The sequence below is a fragment of the Haliotis cracherodii genome, unplaced genomic scaffold (genome assembly GCF_022045235.1).
Source record: "Haliotis cracherodii isolate W230 unplaced genomic scaffold, xgHalCrac1.p SCAF_30, whole genome shotgun sequence".
NCBI lineage: Eukaryota > Metazoa > Mollusca > Gastropoda > Lepetellida > Haliotidae > Haliotis > Haliotis cracherodii.
Window position 1 is genome coordinate 2378578 of NW_027266287.1, and position 15776 is coordinate 2394353.

Genomic DNA, 15776 nt, shown 5'->3' on the forward strand with positions numbered 1-15776 from the left:
GCCTACTTCCCAAGCCCACTGTAGGGAAAACTGCGGAGAACCACAGTCTTGGAAAATCTCAAATTTGCCAAATCCATAGCCAAAGACAACATGCAGATAAGTCAGGAAATCAACAAAGAACATACAGATTTGAAAGCTAAGGTTCCTTCATTCTCAGTTGGTGACAACGTCCTGTTAACTGACCCTACAGTCTCAAAAGGTCTCTTGCCCTAATTGTCAAGCAAATCGGCAGGTCCTTTCACAATCATTGCTTTAGGTCCAAATCACACATTCAAACTTCAACATTTACACTCGGCCAAAGTCCACAAATATCTTGTTCATGCTAACAGGTAGAAAACATACACTGAGAGTGCTGAAAATCCACCCAATGCCCAAGCTCCTGACATGAGAAAGCATAACTTGGCAAGAGTGTTTGTTTGTTGACGTGTAAAAATGTGATCGACATCCTCTACATAAACACAGAAGCACATGGCAAAACCCCTTTATTCAGGATAGAACCATTCCGAGTATAATCATCTGGATATATACAATTCCGCATTAAACAATTCTTCTTATGAAGTTGGGTGTATTTGGAGACAGACAGACAGTTTTATTTCAGTGTTGGAAGCCCAGTGGTACAATCTTACACACATTGCCAATGGCGTGTGTTATAGAAGTTTAAGATATACATTAATCATGAATTCTGTATTAACTTTTCATTAATTTGAAATTTTGAATTGAATTGCTTTAAACAAGGGTATGCCATGACTTGACATCATGCTACAAATCCACATGATTCTGCCCTGATGAAAACCTGCTTTTAGCATGTCACAGCAAGGCCGAGGATAACGTGTTTGGTTCATACGCACCAACCTACACCAATGTTTCATGCAGCAATAAAAAATGCTTAACATACAATGCATATCGCCCCACTTCCCCAAACACGACATTGGTTGATGTGCGTTTACTGAGTAAAATGAATCTTTTGAAAAAAATCCCTTTTGTTTTCAACACTTTTCCAAACAGTGTATCCCCAGATCTCACTGTCATAGAATGCGAGAAGAGCTATCTTAGTATATAACGTTAACATTGTAACAATTACATATAATAAAAGATTTGGATATTTCCTGATAAGTTTATATCTTGGAAAACGTGTTTTCTTTGCCTGTACAGCTAACGTCTCACAAGCTTTGCACCACACTAAATGTGAAGAAAATATTAGACCAAGATATTTCTAAGAAAATACTATATTAATATTTTCATTGCCATAAAAATATATTTCTTTTTATACTTTTAGCAGGCCATTTCTAAATACACGTACCTGAATGTTCTAAATTTACCTCACAATTCCACTGTTTGCAAAAATATTCTAATGCTGATAGCTTCTTTTGTAGATCAACATCTGAATCTGACACTAAAACAGCATTATGATGATCTCAAAGATATCATTTACAAAGATACCATTCGTTTCACTTACCATCATATAAGTAGCAAACTGGTTAATGAAAAATATGAAAAGTAAAGGACTAAGCAAACACCTAACACTGCATGATGTTGAAAAGATATCTGTTTTCGAATTCCTTAAGCGGACACGAGCACAATCATTTCTGTACATGTTTTCTAAAACATTCTACATTCTACCATGATTATGTAATAATTCATATCTTATGAACCTTATCAAAGGCTTTACGGAAATTAATATAAGCTGCATAAAAACTATATTTAGGCATACGTAAATATTTCTGAGCAAGTGATTGCAAGACAAAGATACTATCTATCGTAGAATGTTCCTTTCTAGACCCAGCTTGAGATTCAGCTATCAATTCATGTAATTCTTACCAATATCGCAATCACAGTTCAACTAAAGACGTAAATACTTTTCCCATGACATTAAGTAAAGATTTCCACCTATTTGGGTCCCTCCTGTTTCCTTTTTTAAATAAAGATACTACTATTCCAACTTTCCAATCATTCGGTTATACACACTGATCCATAATAGAAATAAATAACATTCCCATGTAAGACAGTATTTCATAACAATTTTGAAAAAAATCAAGAGGCAAACCATCCGACTTTCAAAACACTACAGCTACTTTAATTTCTTCTGTTATTTTCCCTGATCATAATTCACGCACGTTGTTCAATCACATTTCAGGTTACCCAGTGACAAAAGTTTTGACATTACAGGCATCATTAGCATCCTAAGAGGGACCAGCGCACGTTTCACAAAGCGGTCTAAGCGCTAAGACAATCGCAACTCCCATTTCTTAACACTGACTTACAACAGTCGTAGGGCGGTGTAGATTCCGGGGTAGAATTCCCCCGCCATATACCTGGAATATTGCTGAATGCTGCGTTAAACAACAAACAAACAAACAAAACAAATACGACAGTCGTAGCGTTAAGATCTCTGTGGAATTGGGCGACTGGTTGTCAGGAAGGTCAAGCTGAAGTGATAAACAGTTGAGTCAAGATCATCAGTTCAAGGACGACTACGCTTTGCTCATAGATGTGAATGCCTTTGTATGTGCGTTTTCGTTGACGATCTGCCACTGTCCGATCCATGGACCAGTGATTCTTGTGTCAAACTCTTCCGTCTTTTTTACCTGAAACAAAAGGAATATACTTGTTGATTTCAGATGCGGATGCCAGATCCTCAGAAAACAAGAATGATCTTTTCATAGATAAAAGTGACAAATTCTGTTCCATATTCACATAAATAATGATAAAAGCAGCGTCGATTGTGCAATTCAGACTATATAACGAACATGATCATAAATTACAATCAAATAGTGATGATACCAGGTGTTCGAGAAAAGCTAGGCACCCGTCAAAAACAGGGCCTAAAACAAGGGCTGGTCGGACAGTATACAGTGTCTGAGTGGGAGTATTCATGTTAAACTGGTATCTCTGTGGGTTAGCACTTTGAAAGTGGCCCAGGTTCACACACGAAATTGAACTGTAGTTTGACACAAAATGAATTCTCAGGGTGAACAGTATTTTAAAATAAATGTATTCGATATTTGGCACATCAATGTGTTTTACAGCTCGTTACTCCTTAGAGTGTCAAACGCACATGACGGCAGGAATGTTTCTTAAAGTTACCCTCAAATTGTCATACCACTAAAATATGTTAAGGGCCCCATTGCTTTCATATCACCAAAGGTAATCTATCCCCGAAGTGAGCATTGAAGCCTGGGGCGTGAGCCTGAGTGGAGACACCAGTGTGAAGATCTGGGTGGGAGTAGCAAATATTCAGACGCGGCAGGACAGATTTATTACAGCAAAAAACTTATTTTTTTTAATAGAATATTAAACAATACAATTGATATATTATGGGTATAAGTTTTGTGCATCGTGGGAACAAAAATAATCCATATAAAAAGTGGAGAGCATAGCATTTAAAAAGTAATGTAGAAAATAAAATAGAAACTAGAATGTTCTAAAATCCATTTATCTCCCCAGAAGAAATATATCTCAACAGCAGATATCATCTCATGTATACCAACCTCTTTGAAGTACTTCTTCTGCCAGACTTCTTTCCTGTCAACAGACAAAAACTTGTCCCAGTCTGGCTTCACGTTCGTTTCGGATGATGAACGGAACCTCACGCCATCTTGTATGTTGTAGAAGCCCATGTTATAGAATGGGGACTGCCACCGAAGATCGATACTCCATCTAATGTCGTTTGACAGGTTCACACCGCTAAAACAGAGAGGACATATACTGAAATTGTAAGATAATTGATGAAATTAAGTATCTCGTGTGTACAATCAGAACGATTCAGTTTGAATGTTTAGAAGGTTCAGTTCTGATGAGTGTCCTCGTCATCCTGGAAGCGTCTTACACGTTTGCCGGAACAGGAAATGGTCACTGGGGGCTAAGTCTGGGCTGTAGGAAGGGTAATTTAAACTGTATAGCCCAGGCTTAGCCCCCAGAGACTATTTCCTGTTCCGGCAAATGAAATCTGCCCTACGTGGAAGACGCTTCCAGGATGACGAGTACATAAAGGCTGCCATAGAGGCGTGGTTAGAGGGCCTGATTTCTATAAAAGTGGTATTAAAAGCTTGAAGGACAAATGGAATAAGTGTTTTGAGGTGAATGGAGATCATATTGAAAAATAAAAGTGCAAAATATATTCTGCGACTTGGTCTTATATTGAAGTTGCAAAACAAATTGAACGCCACTTGTTCACACACACACACACACACACACACACACACACACACACACACACACACACACACACACACACACACACAAACACACTGTTTAATATTTTAAAATTATTTTAAATAAACGTTTTAGGGCATTACCTTCTGTGTGGAGTAAGGTTGTGAAAGAGGATAAATCCCCCGTATGGCACTGGCTCAATACATACATCTTTCTTGAGATCAACACCTGAAACAAAGAACACACTAAACTTGCTTTCGAAAGTGTCTGTGTTATGTCAAAGCGTAGTGCTTTGTCTACGTATACACGTGTCACATTGAACGTTCTCTCGTCATAATAGGGTGTGTGACGTTATATGCTTCCATTGCTGAACTGACCGGTCAACATACTGCAGAAAGGATGACGAATACCACTAGTTTTTAAAAAAAACACCATAAGATAGACATATGCGCTGACAAAAAATGCATATGTATAAGCATTGAAACCCATGAATATGTATGTGTGTTGCGAAACACGTTTCTATTTACAAAAATGTATTCATACTTTCGTGTCTAAGTGTATGATTGGGTTACTTAACATAAAATGGATGTTAAGAGGCTGATAATATTTTAACAACTTTTTAAATATATCCACAATGATTAAATCTACTTTCTTTATTTTACCGCGTTGCCGTTATGTCTCAGTAAGTATAGAGTTAATTAATAAACTGACGTCCAAAAGACACTTTACCAGAGTTTGAAATCACTCTTGCTCAAAAACAACAAAACATACATGCATGAAGTAAAGTGTATTGAGAAGATCAACATATCAACATAATCAACACGGAAAATGCCAATCATACCGCGACCGAGAATGACGTCAGAGTCCCCAAAAGTTGGGTGTGGTACAAAACTCGAGCTTTCAGAATCATGGACAATAGGCAGAGTACATAAACAATCGCTCACATTCAATAACAAGACATTAGTAGCGTGTGTGACCCCCAAATGCCTCAATACACGCAAAAACTATTCGACGCACAGAAAAAGTCAGTCGTCTGATGAGGTCACGTGGGATTTGACGCCATTCTTCATGGAGGACCAAGATCAGTGTCTGCCGGTTGGCTGGAGAGTGGTCGTTGTCGAACACGAAGATCCATCAAGTCCCAGAGGTTTTCTATGGTGGACATGCCGGGTGAGCGTGCAGGCCACGGCAGGACGTTTACGTTGTTGGCTGCGAGGAAGTTAGTGACAATTCTGGCTGTATGGGCTCTAGGGTTGTCATGCTGATAAATGACACCACGTGGCTGCTGTTGGAGAAATGGTAGGACAACTGGACGAAGAATGTTATCCATGTAACGCTGAGCTGTCAAGTTTCCGTCAACGATGACCAGCGGTGTCCTCTCCTGCCCACAGATCCCTCCCCACACCATGACACTCCCTCCACCATATGGTACGACCTCCTGCACGCAACACGTCGCCGTTCGTTCACCCCTTCGATTGCCCATCTCAATCGCAGACGACGATGTTGCGCTGTCAATAGCTGTTCTCTGTATGGTCTAAAATCCCTGATTCCATGAGCCCTGAGTCTCCTGGCCACTGTCTGTCGACTAACCCTGTCGCCGATGACGTCACTGTCAGGAAGCGATTTCGGAGGTGCAAGGTACGCAAGTACCGGTCATCATGGGGGCGTGGTCACCCTGGGTCTGCCTGTTCTTGGCCTGTCAGCAGACCGCCCTGTCTGACTGTAACGTTGCATCAAGTTGGTAACGACAACACGGGAGCAACCGAAGGTTCGTGCAATATGGGCGTGGGTGGCTCCCATCTGTACCATAGCCAAGGCTCGTTCACGTTGTTTGACTGTGAGTCGTGGCATTTCTTTTGTGTGTTTTTTTATCACTGTGGATGTCTGACATGCCGTTGCAATCGTTTTATACCCTTACCCGCACGCGCACTTGCAGTTGTCCGTGGTGCACGTGTTTTTCACTTATCTCGCAAACATGTAACAGACGATTAGATTTAGAAAGACTTCATCGAAAAAAATGTTATACTTTGTCTGAAATTTACATTTTCAGTTGGTAAAGTTTCTTTTGGACGTCAGTTTATAAGGTGTGCATGCTGATATAATATATAAGGTTGTTGTGGCTGGGATCGAACACGCAAGTTCTTTTCAGTGTGCACGACTCATTTAGATTAAGACTTTAGAGTAGCCTCCCCTTATAACATTGCTCATGACCGGAAGTAACGCGTATGTGTTTACGTCCGGAAATGGTGGGAGCTACTCAGGGGAAAACCAGAATTTAATGACACGTTAATGAAAACACTTACATTAAGTGTGTGAGTAAGTATTGTTTTACGCCGCCTTTCGCAACACTTACATTAAGGCGTCGTTAGTTTAAAACTGATTTTGGTGATTTCATTTACAAATGATGTGATTATTTGTTTAACGGTAAGGACATGATACGTACCCAGTTCCTTCACCATGGTGTCCTCTTCAAGTGTTATGTACCACGTGTTGGCATGGCAACAGGTGTGACGAGCTACTCTTCCATCCACATGGCCATATTTTACCATCTGTGAATGAATAAGAAAACTCGACAGTCGTTCACTGCTTGTGTCTTGTAAGATATGACGCCTCTGTTATCAGAAGTGTCTACAATAGCTGTAGTTATTATTCCTGTTAAGACTGTGACCTAGTGGTAGAGCATGGCCGGGGAGCGGAAGGTCGGGGTTCGATACCCTCCCGCGCTATCCCAATTCGTTACCACAAGGACTGGTCGGCTTGGGAGTCAGTTTACTGTGTCTGAGTGGGGTATTCATATTAACCTGCGGCATGGTATCTCAGTGGGCTGGCACTATAAAATTGGCACATAGTACGGACTAGTACAAGGAGACACACTCACGCACACGCACACACACACCTTCGTATATGCACGTCACTATATAAGTTCAACAATCTTAAACGCGACGTTTAACCCCATTTCACCTCAACTATTAAGAATGTAATGATAATTGGAATGTTGCGTGCATGAACAAAAAGGAATCTTTAGGACTGAACATGTGAAAGTACAAATATGTTCAAGAATGAAATATAAACAACAACATTTTACCCACAAACTTATGATTCTTTGAACAATGTGTTGCGAAGAAAAATGAAATAGTTCAGATCCCCTTAGTTCAGATCCCCTAAGCTGCACATTTGAAGCAGCCATTGACAACATATTCTCTCTCAAACTCTGGAAATGTCAAACGCGATATACGCATTTCTAATTGGACGAGAGGCCCGTTACATGGCCGCGAGACCCGTGAAGATCCGGGGTAGAATAGGTCTCCAGCAACCCATGCTTGCCGTAAAAGCGACTATGCTTGTCGTAAGAGGCGACCAACGGGATCGGGTGGTCAAGGCTCGCTGACGTGGTTGATGCATGTCATCGTATACCAATTGCATGGATCGATGCTCATGACCTCCATCACTAGATTGTCTGGTCCAGACTCGACTATTTGCATACCGCTGTCATATGGCTGGAATATTTCGGAGGGTGGCGTTAAACAACAAACAATAACAAAAAAACAAAAAACATGGCCGCGAAACTGACGTTCATAAGTGAACGACATATGTTGACATTCATGCTGTTTTCAGGAGACTGTATTCCAGAAATAACCTAAAAACTGACGGAATACTTTCACATTCCTAGGGAACCCCCAAGAGTTCCTTTTCATAAATACATACAGATTCGTTGTTCGTGACCACATACAGTCCTGCATTGGAATCTAGTTCTAGACAACCCAGTGGGTGATATAATGAGCACGAACCAAGTAGTCGGGGCACGGCGACCTACTATTAAGCAAGAAACCGAGCCTGACCACCCAATCCACTAAATAGCCACTTCTCACCAGATTTCTAGGGTCCATTTCTCCACGTGTTACCATTTAGTCGCCTGCACAGATAATAATAGTGTCCGGATTAATGCAGTGTCACTGTTCCCAAATGACCCATGTGCATTTTCGTTTACGATGGTTTTGCTGTGTGGCTCCATGTATCATGCTGACCGCCTCCGTGGTCTAATGGTAGAGCGTCCGCCCGGAGAGCGGAAGGTCCGGGGTTCGATTCCCGGCCGCGTCATACCAAAAGACGTTAAAAGATGGTACGTGTTGTTACCCTGTCTGGTGCTCGACATTAAGGGGCTAAAACAAGGACCGGTCGGCTCGGAGTCAGTATACTGTGTCTGAGTAGGGTATTCATGTTAAACTGCGGCATAGTATCTCAGTAAGCTAGCACTATAAATCGGCATCAGTCCGGACTAGAACACATACACATGCACGTCGCTATATAAGTGCAATAATCTTGGACGCGACGTTAAACCCCATTTCACCTCACCTCACCATGTATCATACATGTTCCTATCAGTGTACCTGCATGCATCCGTTTTCAGGGGTTGCATCAAGGAAGGGTATCCACGCTGTTGGTATGAGATGATCATAGGACTCGTTGCTAAAGTAACCACTGTCTGGAAACGTTGGAATCGGTTTCATGAGTTAATAACGAATATCAGCAATAACTTAAACCTGGAATCAATAATTGGGAGAATTAACACCCACTTGCTTTGTACAGCAAATTATGAAATCATTATATTCTGACGTCTTCTGTATATCAATCGATGTGGGGCCGACCATTAGATATTCTGGGAGGGAGCTAGGAGTTTGGATCGAAATTACATATATTTCACCGACAGCCACAAAACCTCATATATTTTTTTACTTAAAACAAATAGGAAATTCCATTTGTATTCAACAGTCTGAAGCATTAATATATTTTACAAGAATCTTTTGGGACAATATCTATAAACTCCCATCAACCCACACCCCACACCCTCATCCAGAATATGAAATGGTCGTTCACTTCCCAATCCTTGGACGACTGCCCTTCACAGAGTGTAATAGTTTATCCGCTTATTGATTTTAAGAAACTTACATGTTTAAACTGAAATGAAGTTGGAATTGGCGTCAACCCAATGTCATCTAAATGCACACAGCGTCCTTCCAAACTTACCCTGATGCCAAGGGATGGCGCCGATCTTGCTTTCGGGGGTTTTGGTCCTGAGGTTCCAAGTGGGATGTCCAGCAATGTCCGGCCCAATCAGCTGTTCAATCAAGTTCAACATGCGCTCGTTGCTCCAAACGTTCATGAATGCCTTTGAGTAAAGAGGATGAATGCATGAGCGAGAATGTATGCCGGTGTAAAGATACGTACCACTGTCCTAGTGATCATAGGATGCAGTGCCAGACGGACAGTGTGTCTCTACACGCTACGTACCACTGCCCTAATGATTATAGAATGCAGTGCCAGACGGACAGTGTGTCTCTTCATGCTACGTACCACTGTCCTAATGATCTGAGGATGCAGTGCGTGACGGACATTGTGTCCCTACACGCTACGTACCACTGTCCTAATGATCTTAGGATGCAGTGCCAGACGGACAGTGTGTCTCTTCATGCTACGTACCACTGTCCTAATGATCTTAGGATGCGGTGCGTGACGGACATTGTGTCCCTACACGCTACGTACCACTGTCCTAATGATCTTAGGATGCAGTGCCAGACGGACATTGTGTCCCTACACGCTACGCACCACTGTCCTAGTGATCATAGGATGCAGTGTCAGACGGACAGTGTGTCCCTACACGCTACGTACCACTGTCCAAATGATCTTAGGATGCAGTGTCAGACGGACAGTGTGTCTCTACACGCTACGTACCACTGTCCTAATGATCTTAGGATGCAGTGTCAGACGGACATTGTGTCTCTACACGCTACGTACCCTGCCCTAATGATCATAGGATGCAGTGCCAGACGGACATTGTGTCCCTACACGCTACGTACCACTGTCCTAATGATCATAGGATGCAGTGTCAGACGGACATTGTGTCTCTACACGCTACGTACCACTGTCCTAATGATCATAGGATGCAGTGTTAGACGGACAGTGTGTCCCTTCTCGCTACGTACCACTGTCCTAATGATCATAGGATGCAGTGTTAGACGGACACTGTCTCCTACACGCTACGTACCACTGTCCTAATGATTATAGGATGCAGTGCCAGACGGACATTGTCATGTCATGGAGTGTCACAGTTCCTAGGACTGTGACATGTGCGACACTGGTTCCAGCAAACATGAAACCACTAATTTGCTTCGAATGTATTGTCACAATATCTGTGAAGCACTAGGTTGGTAGATTGGTGTCTAAAATTGACGCATCCTATGAAATGTCCGTCTGAAAATATACAGCGTCAACGCCAGAGAATAACCAGTATCCACTATCCCATGGCACAGATCCCACTAGGCGTGAAAGGCAAAATAGCGGTGAAAATTATATGAATGGACCACTAAAAACCAGTGATGACTCCAGGTGTTCACGAAAAGGGTAAGCATGTCCTCCCCTACTGGTATCAACAACCACTCACACAATGTACAAAGAAGTATGTTATTTTTGCCTGTAATGTCATGGAGTGGCCAAATATTTTATAGGGCAGGTTTAATAAAACATATATTATTCCGGGCGTCTTCATTGAGAACAGCACCGTCCGGAACAGCGTGCGAGTTTGGTTTTACGCCGCCTTTAGCTGTATTCCAGCAATATCACGGCGGGGGACACCAGAAAAGGGCTTCACACATTGTACCCATATCGGGACTCGAAGTCGACTCTTTGGTGTGGCGAGCAAGCGCTTTAACCGCTTTAACCCGGCCGCCCCCCGTCCTGAAAAACAGGACTGGACTGTATACTGTTCACTGTACCTGTGGTAGTTTCTGGTGTTTAAAGAGTAGGATGTTGGAACCAGGGAACTCATGTTCCAGCATAGTCAGTCTCTGAAATACGCCATAGTCTTCATATAGGCCTGAAACAAGAACATACCATGTACCGGGAAGTTCTATTACACCAAATCAGGAACAGTCGTTCAACAAGCAATTTTGATATTGAATCATTTGGCAGTTATAATTGGATGATTTTGTGCAAGATTTATGTTTTTGTAAATGTACATCCATCAAGTAATTAAAGCCATGTTTTTCTATATTAAGTGATGATGTTTTTAATATGATGATGTGGGGCGGTCGGGTAGCCTAGTGGTTGAAAGTGTTCGCTCGTCACGCCGAAGACCCGGGTTCGATTCCCGACATAGGTACAATGTGTGAAGCCCATTTCTGATGTCCCCCGCCGTGATATTGCTGGAATATTGCTAAAAGCGGCGTAAAACCATACTCACTCACTTTAATATCATGAATGCTGGACATGCGGAATGTGACCACAAGTGACATTAAATTTTGGGGCGGAACTGGGGTTGATGTGTTTAGCTTCCTGTACTCGGAAATTTAGCTGGCTAAACTTGTCATTTGCTTTAAGGCCAGACTGTGCTCAGGTGTACAGGTTGGTAATATTCGTTGAATGTTAAGTTACTATGAAGGTCAATGGGAAAACATTTAGTTGTGTGTAACCTGGATGCTGGTGTGCTTGTCTGGTGATAGCCGTCTGGTGATAACATTTATCCCTTAATAGATACTAACTTCTACCCAACCGAATTGGCACAATAATTTATTCGGCCGATGCTTATCTTTTCGCCCAATGGCGTAATACACCCTGTCTGACGTGGTAGAGAGTATCTTTTTGGTGTTGTTCAATGGTGACATGATTCTTTATGTGGCTATAAGGTCATGACGTCATGTTCAAATCTGTCTCCAACAAGCCATCCTCTATCACCTACACGAACTCCTGGATATATTCTCATAGAATAGGACATGAAGACATCCTTTCTATCCAAAATATTTTTGTGGGCTTTCTTTTGGGTGTCACTGTTTTTGCAATGTTGAATTTCTCGTAAACTCCAATATTTGTTGGTCGCTATATGCCACTTGATTTTGACTGAAGTCTCCTACACCAATGGCGTCGGCGTTTGAGAGAAGTTACGAGGACAACAACGCATATATTTCGTGTAGAGACACAAGTTTGCAAACTTCTGCTTGAAGTCGCATTTTCATGTTTACGGAATCTTGTAAAAATCCGGGTTGGAATAGCAACCTATGCTTGTTGTAAGAGGCGACTCACGTGTTCGGGTGGTCAGGCTCGTTGACTTGGGTGATGCATGTCATCGTATCCCAATTTCGTGGATCGATGCTCATGATATAATTTATAAATCACTGGATTGCCCTTATAAATCACTAGATTTCCCAGACTCGATTACTTACAGACCGCCTTCATATTGCTAGAGTGTGGCGTTAAAAGAGAAACAAACAAAACATACCATTTGGATATACTTCCGAGGTAACTATATGTCTTCTCCACACTTTATTCGCGTTGTACACGCGTACACAAAGAACGAGCAGGAATAATATTGAAAAATATCCTCTTTTCCAACAGATTAATGTTGAATAAAGGCATACACAAATTACTGATCGCGGCCATAAATATGGATAGGCGATACCTAGCCAGATGTCGAAACTTGCAAGAGATTCCTCCTAAGTCCTTCCATTTACCATGGTGCATACCTATCACAAGCAATGTCACATGTTGTTTCTATTTGAGATATTGCTATGACAAAGCCACTCCATGCCAAGGCGAAGATAGTGATTGTCTTTTTCCACCACCGTTAAAGCCTGGGGGCAGCGGTGTTGTGGTTGTTATTCCAAGAACCAGATTAAAACGCATTAGTAGAGCTAGGTCATAGTAACTCTATTAACATAGACAGCTGGGCCTTTTTCCACGACCACATTTGAATTTAAGACACGACAATATACCTGCTTCTATGAAAAGATCACAGGGACAAGGTAGCTGTTCCACGTCTAAAGGGACCTTCTTTTTTTGGAGTTCCTTTGCCTTTACAAATACATAACACCGTGTCTTTCGTATATTCTTTTCTGAGGACACATTTCGAAAATATGACCATTTTAATCATTGCTACTGTGTGTGATATAAAGTCCAGAGTTACGTGCCTCAGTTGTTCAAGAAGATGGTGGTTGTTGGTCCTCTTCCAGCTTCGCTTTATTTATTTATCTCTGACCTGCATTATTTCCTTCCCAATTAAACTGATCATGACAAGTTGTTAAAAACTATGCTCTGAGCCTGACTGTGTAAAGAAAGCAGCCGGTGGAAGGTGTTAACTTACTTCGTATTTTCCCGGCCTGGTACAGTTTCTGGGCAAGAGCGTCGACCATCTTCTCCACAGCATCCCGACATGGCTGCAGCTCTTCTGGAGTGAAGAAGTCCCTGACGACGATATAGCCCTGTCATAATATACCACATTTCAACTGTTAGTTCAGTCTGGACACGAAATCAAATAGATGTAAATTTTGTTGAAAAGACAAGGTGTGATATGGTCAATTTTTGGACAATATGATCTGCATAATTTAAACAGTAGCAACACATTAAAAAACTATGAAGGAGGTTACATGAGAAGTAGACTTTTCATTACAGCACTCACATGTTTTGGACTTTCAACAACGTTACACGAATGAGGTTTTCAGGAAGCATGTATTTAATAATCAATCATTTGACCCAAAATGACGTTCTTCAAGAGATGTAGATAACTACAGGCCAAACAAATGGTCAACTATTCATACTGACAATGGACTTCATAGCTAGTTAGAGTGTTGAACATAATTTTTTGCTCATGTTTAACTCCAATATTACATCACATTGGGAAGCATGAATACACTGACGTATACAGATAGAAATAAAAAACAAACATTTGGGAATTAAATATAATTGACAAAAAACATTGAAATACAGTGTCGTTTTTCATTTTACTGTATGTACCGCTATAACTATTTGTTTGATGTAATTAATGGACAGTGTTTTCATTGCCTTGTTAGAACAAATTAGTAAAATACAAACTTCATCCAAACTTTCCAATGGTATGATGTTATACAGGTTGAGTAAATGAATAAACACCGTTTTGTTCTCTTTGTATGTCCACGTCTATGAAAACCGTACAATGTCCTCGTGTTGGCCTACAGCTGTGAACTGATCAATATTCTAACATGGTCTTACGCTTTTGATATGACGAAATATTTCTTCAACCCTGCCTTTTTGAAATAACGTTCTGTGTCGAACTTGTACTTTTAATGTCGTCCTTGGCGTCATTCGTCTTTCACTCGTCGAACTGTTTCCTCACGAGGTCCTTCCTCTTTAAATACTAAACTAGTCCCCATAATGTCCTCATTGGGGCCATACTTCCTTAACATGCCGACGTCAGACACCATGTCGACCTACAATTTGGATATGCCGATTTGTTTCCAATATGGTCAGACGTCTTTGAAATGCCGAACTATGAAGCCCAAGTGGGCCTACTGTTTTGGTGTGCCGAACTATTTGTAATCTGGTCTTTTCAGTGATACATTCATAAAATTATAAACTCTTTTTGTCCCTTTTCACCAAGTGGAGTCTATTCGGTAGATAATCGAAACTGATTTAGCCTTGACTTTTTAGGTTTATCTTTCTGAAATGTCTGGGGGCACGGGTTCGAATCCCGGTTCGCCCTGATTATGTTTCTAGGTTTGTCAGCACAATACCCGTTCTCGTGGGTTTCACCGAAGTGGTAAACGTCTTAGACCTGCATCACTTCGGGCTTTCCTCCCACATTAAGCTGACACGCTGTGATATAACTGGAATACTCTTAAAAGCGGCTTTAAAATCCAACTCACTCACTCACTCTGAAATGTCTAAATACGACCACCTAGTCCTACTATTTTAACTGCTGGACTGTTTCCTCATGTTATGCCAAAACATGTCCTCAAGTAGATCTACCACTTTGAGTTACCGAACTGTGTCCACGTGTTATACCAAATCATGTCCTTATATAGACCTTAGTCTTTGAATTACCGAACTGTGCCCTCATGTTATGCTATAACATGTCCTTAAGTAGATCTACCTCTAAGAATTACCCAACTGTGTCAACGTGATACGCCAAAACATGTCCTCATGTAGACCTACCTCTTTGAGTTACCGAACTGTGTCTAGGTGGTGTGCCAAAACATGTCCTCAAGTATGCCTACCTCTTTGAGTTACCGAACTGTGTCTAGGTGGTGTGCCAAAACATGTCCTCAAGTATGCCTACCTCTTTGAGTTACCGAACTGTGTCTAAGTGGTGTGCCAAAACATGTCCTCAAGTATGCCTACCTCTTTGAATTACCCAACTGTGTCCACGTGTTACACCAAAACATGTCCTCGTGTAGACCTACCTCTTTGAGTTACCAAACTGTATCCACGTGTTACACCAAATCATGTCCTCATGAGGACTTACCTCTTTGAATTACCGAACTGCGTTCACGTGTTATATGAAAACATGTCTTGAAGTAGACCTACCTCAATGAATTACCGAACTGTTACCACGTGTTACACCAAAACATGTCCTCAAGTAGACCTACCTCCTTGAATTACCGAACTGTGTCATCATATTATACATAAACATGTCCTCAAGTAGACCTACCTCTTTGAAATACTTCACTATGTCCTCATAGGGGAGTTGACCCGGCTTCCGCTCCTTGACTGGCGGGGGCGGGGTGTTGAAAGGCTCGGGGTAACATTTATCTGGAAGCCCGGGGGTAAGGAGTGTCCCGGTCGCCATTTCTACAAGCGCGTGTCTCTTTGCGAGAGAATAA

General features: G+C 41.6%; 1 protein-coding gene across 1 annotated transcript; it reads right to left on the bottom strand.

Annotated features, from left to right (window-relative positions):
• Window positions 1–2305: 2305 nt before the first annotated feature.
• LOC139477028 (phytanoyl-CoA dioxygenase domain-containing protein 1 homolog) lies at window positions 2306–15776 on the bottom strand. The gene is made up of 9 exons (XM_071259587.1): window positions 15605–15776; window positions 13283–13400; window positions 10923–11023; window positions 9178–9319; window positions 8541–8635; window positions 6596–6701; window positions 4296–4380; window positions 3489–3684; window positions 2306–2585 (listed from the first exon to the last, which is right to left on the bottom strand). Exons 1-9 carry the CDS (start codon window positions 15740–15742, stop codon window positions 2472–2474), a joined length of 1095 nt encoding a protein of 364 aa, XP_071115688.1. The 5' UTR covers window positions 15743–15776; the 3' UTR covers window positions 2306–2471.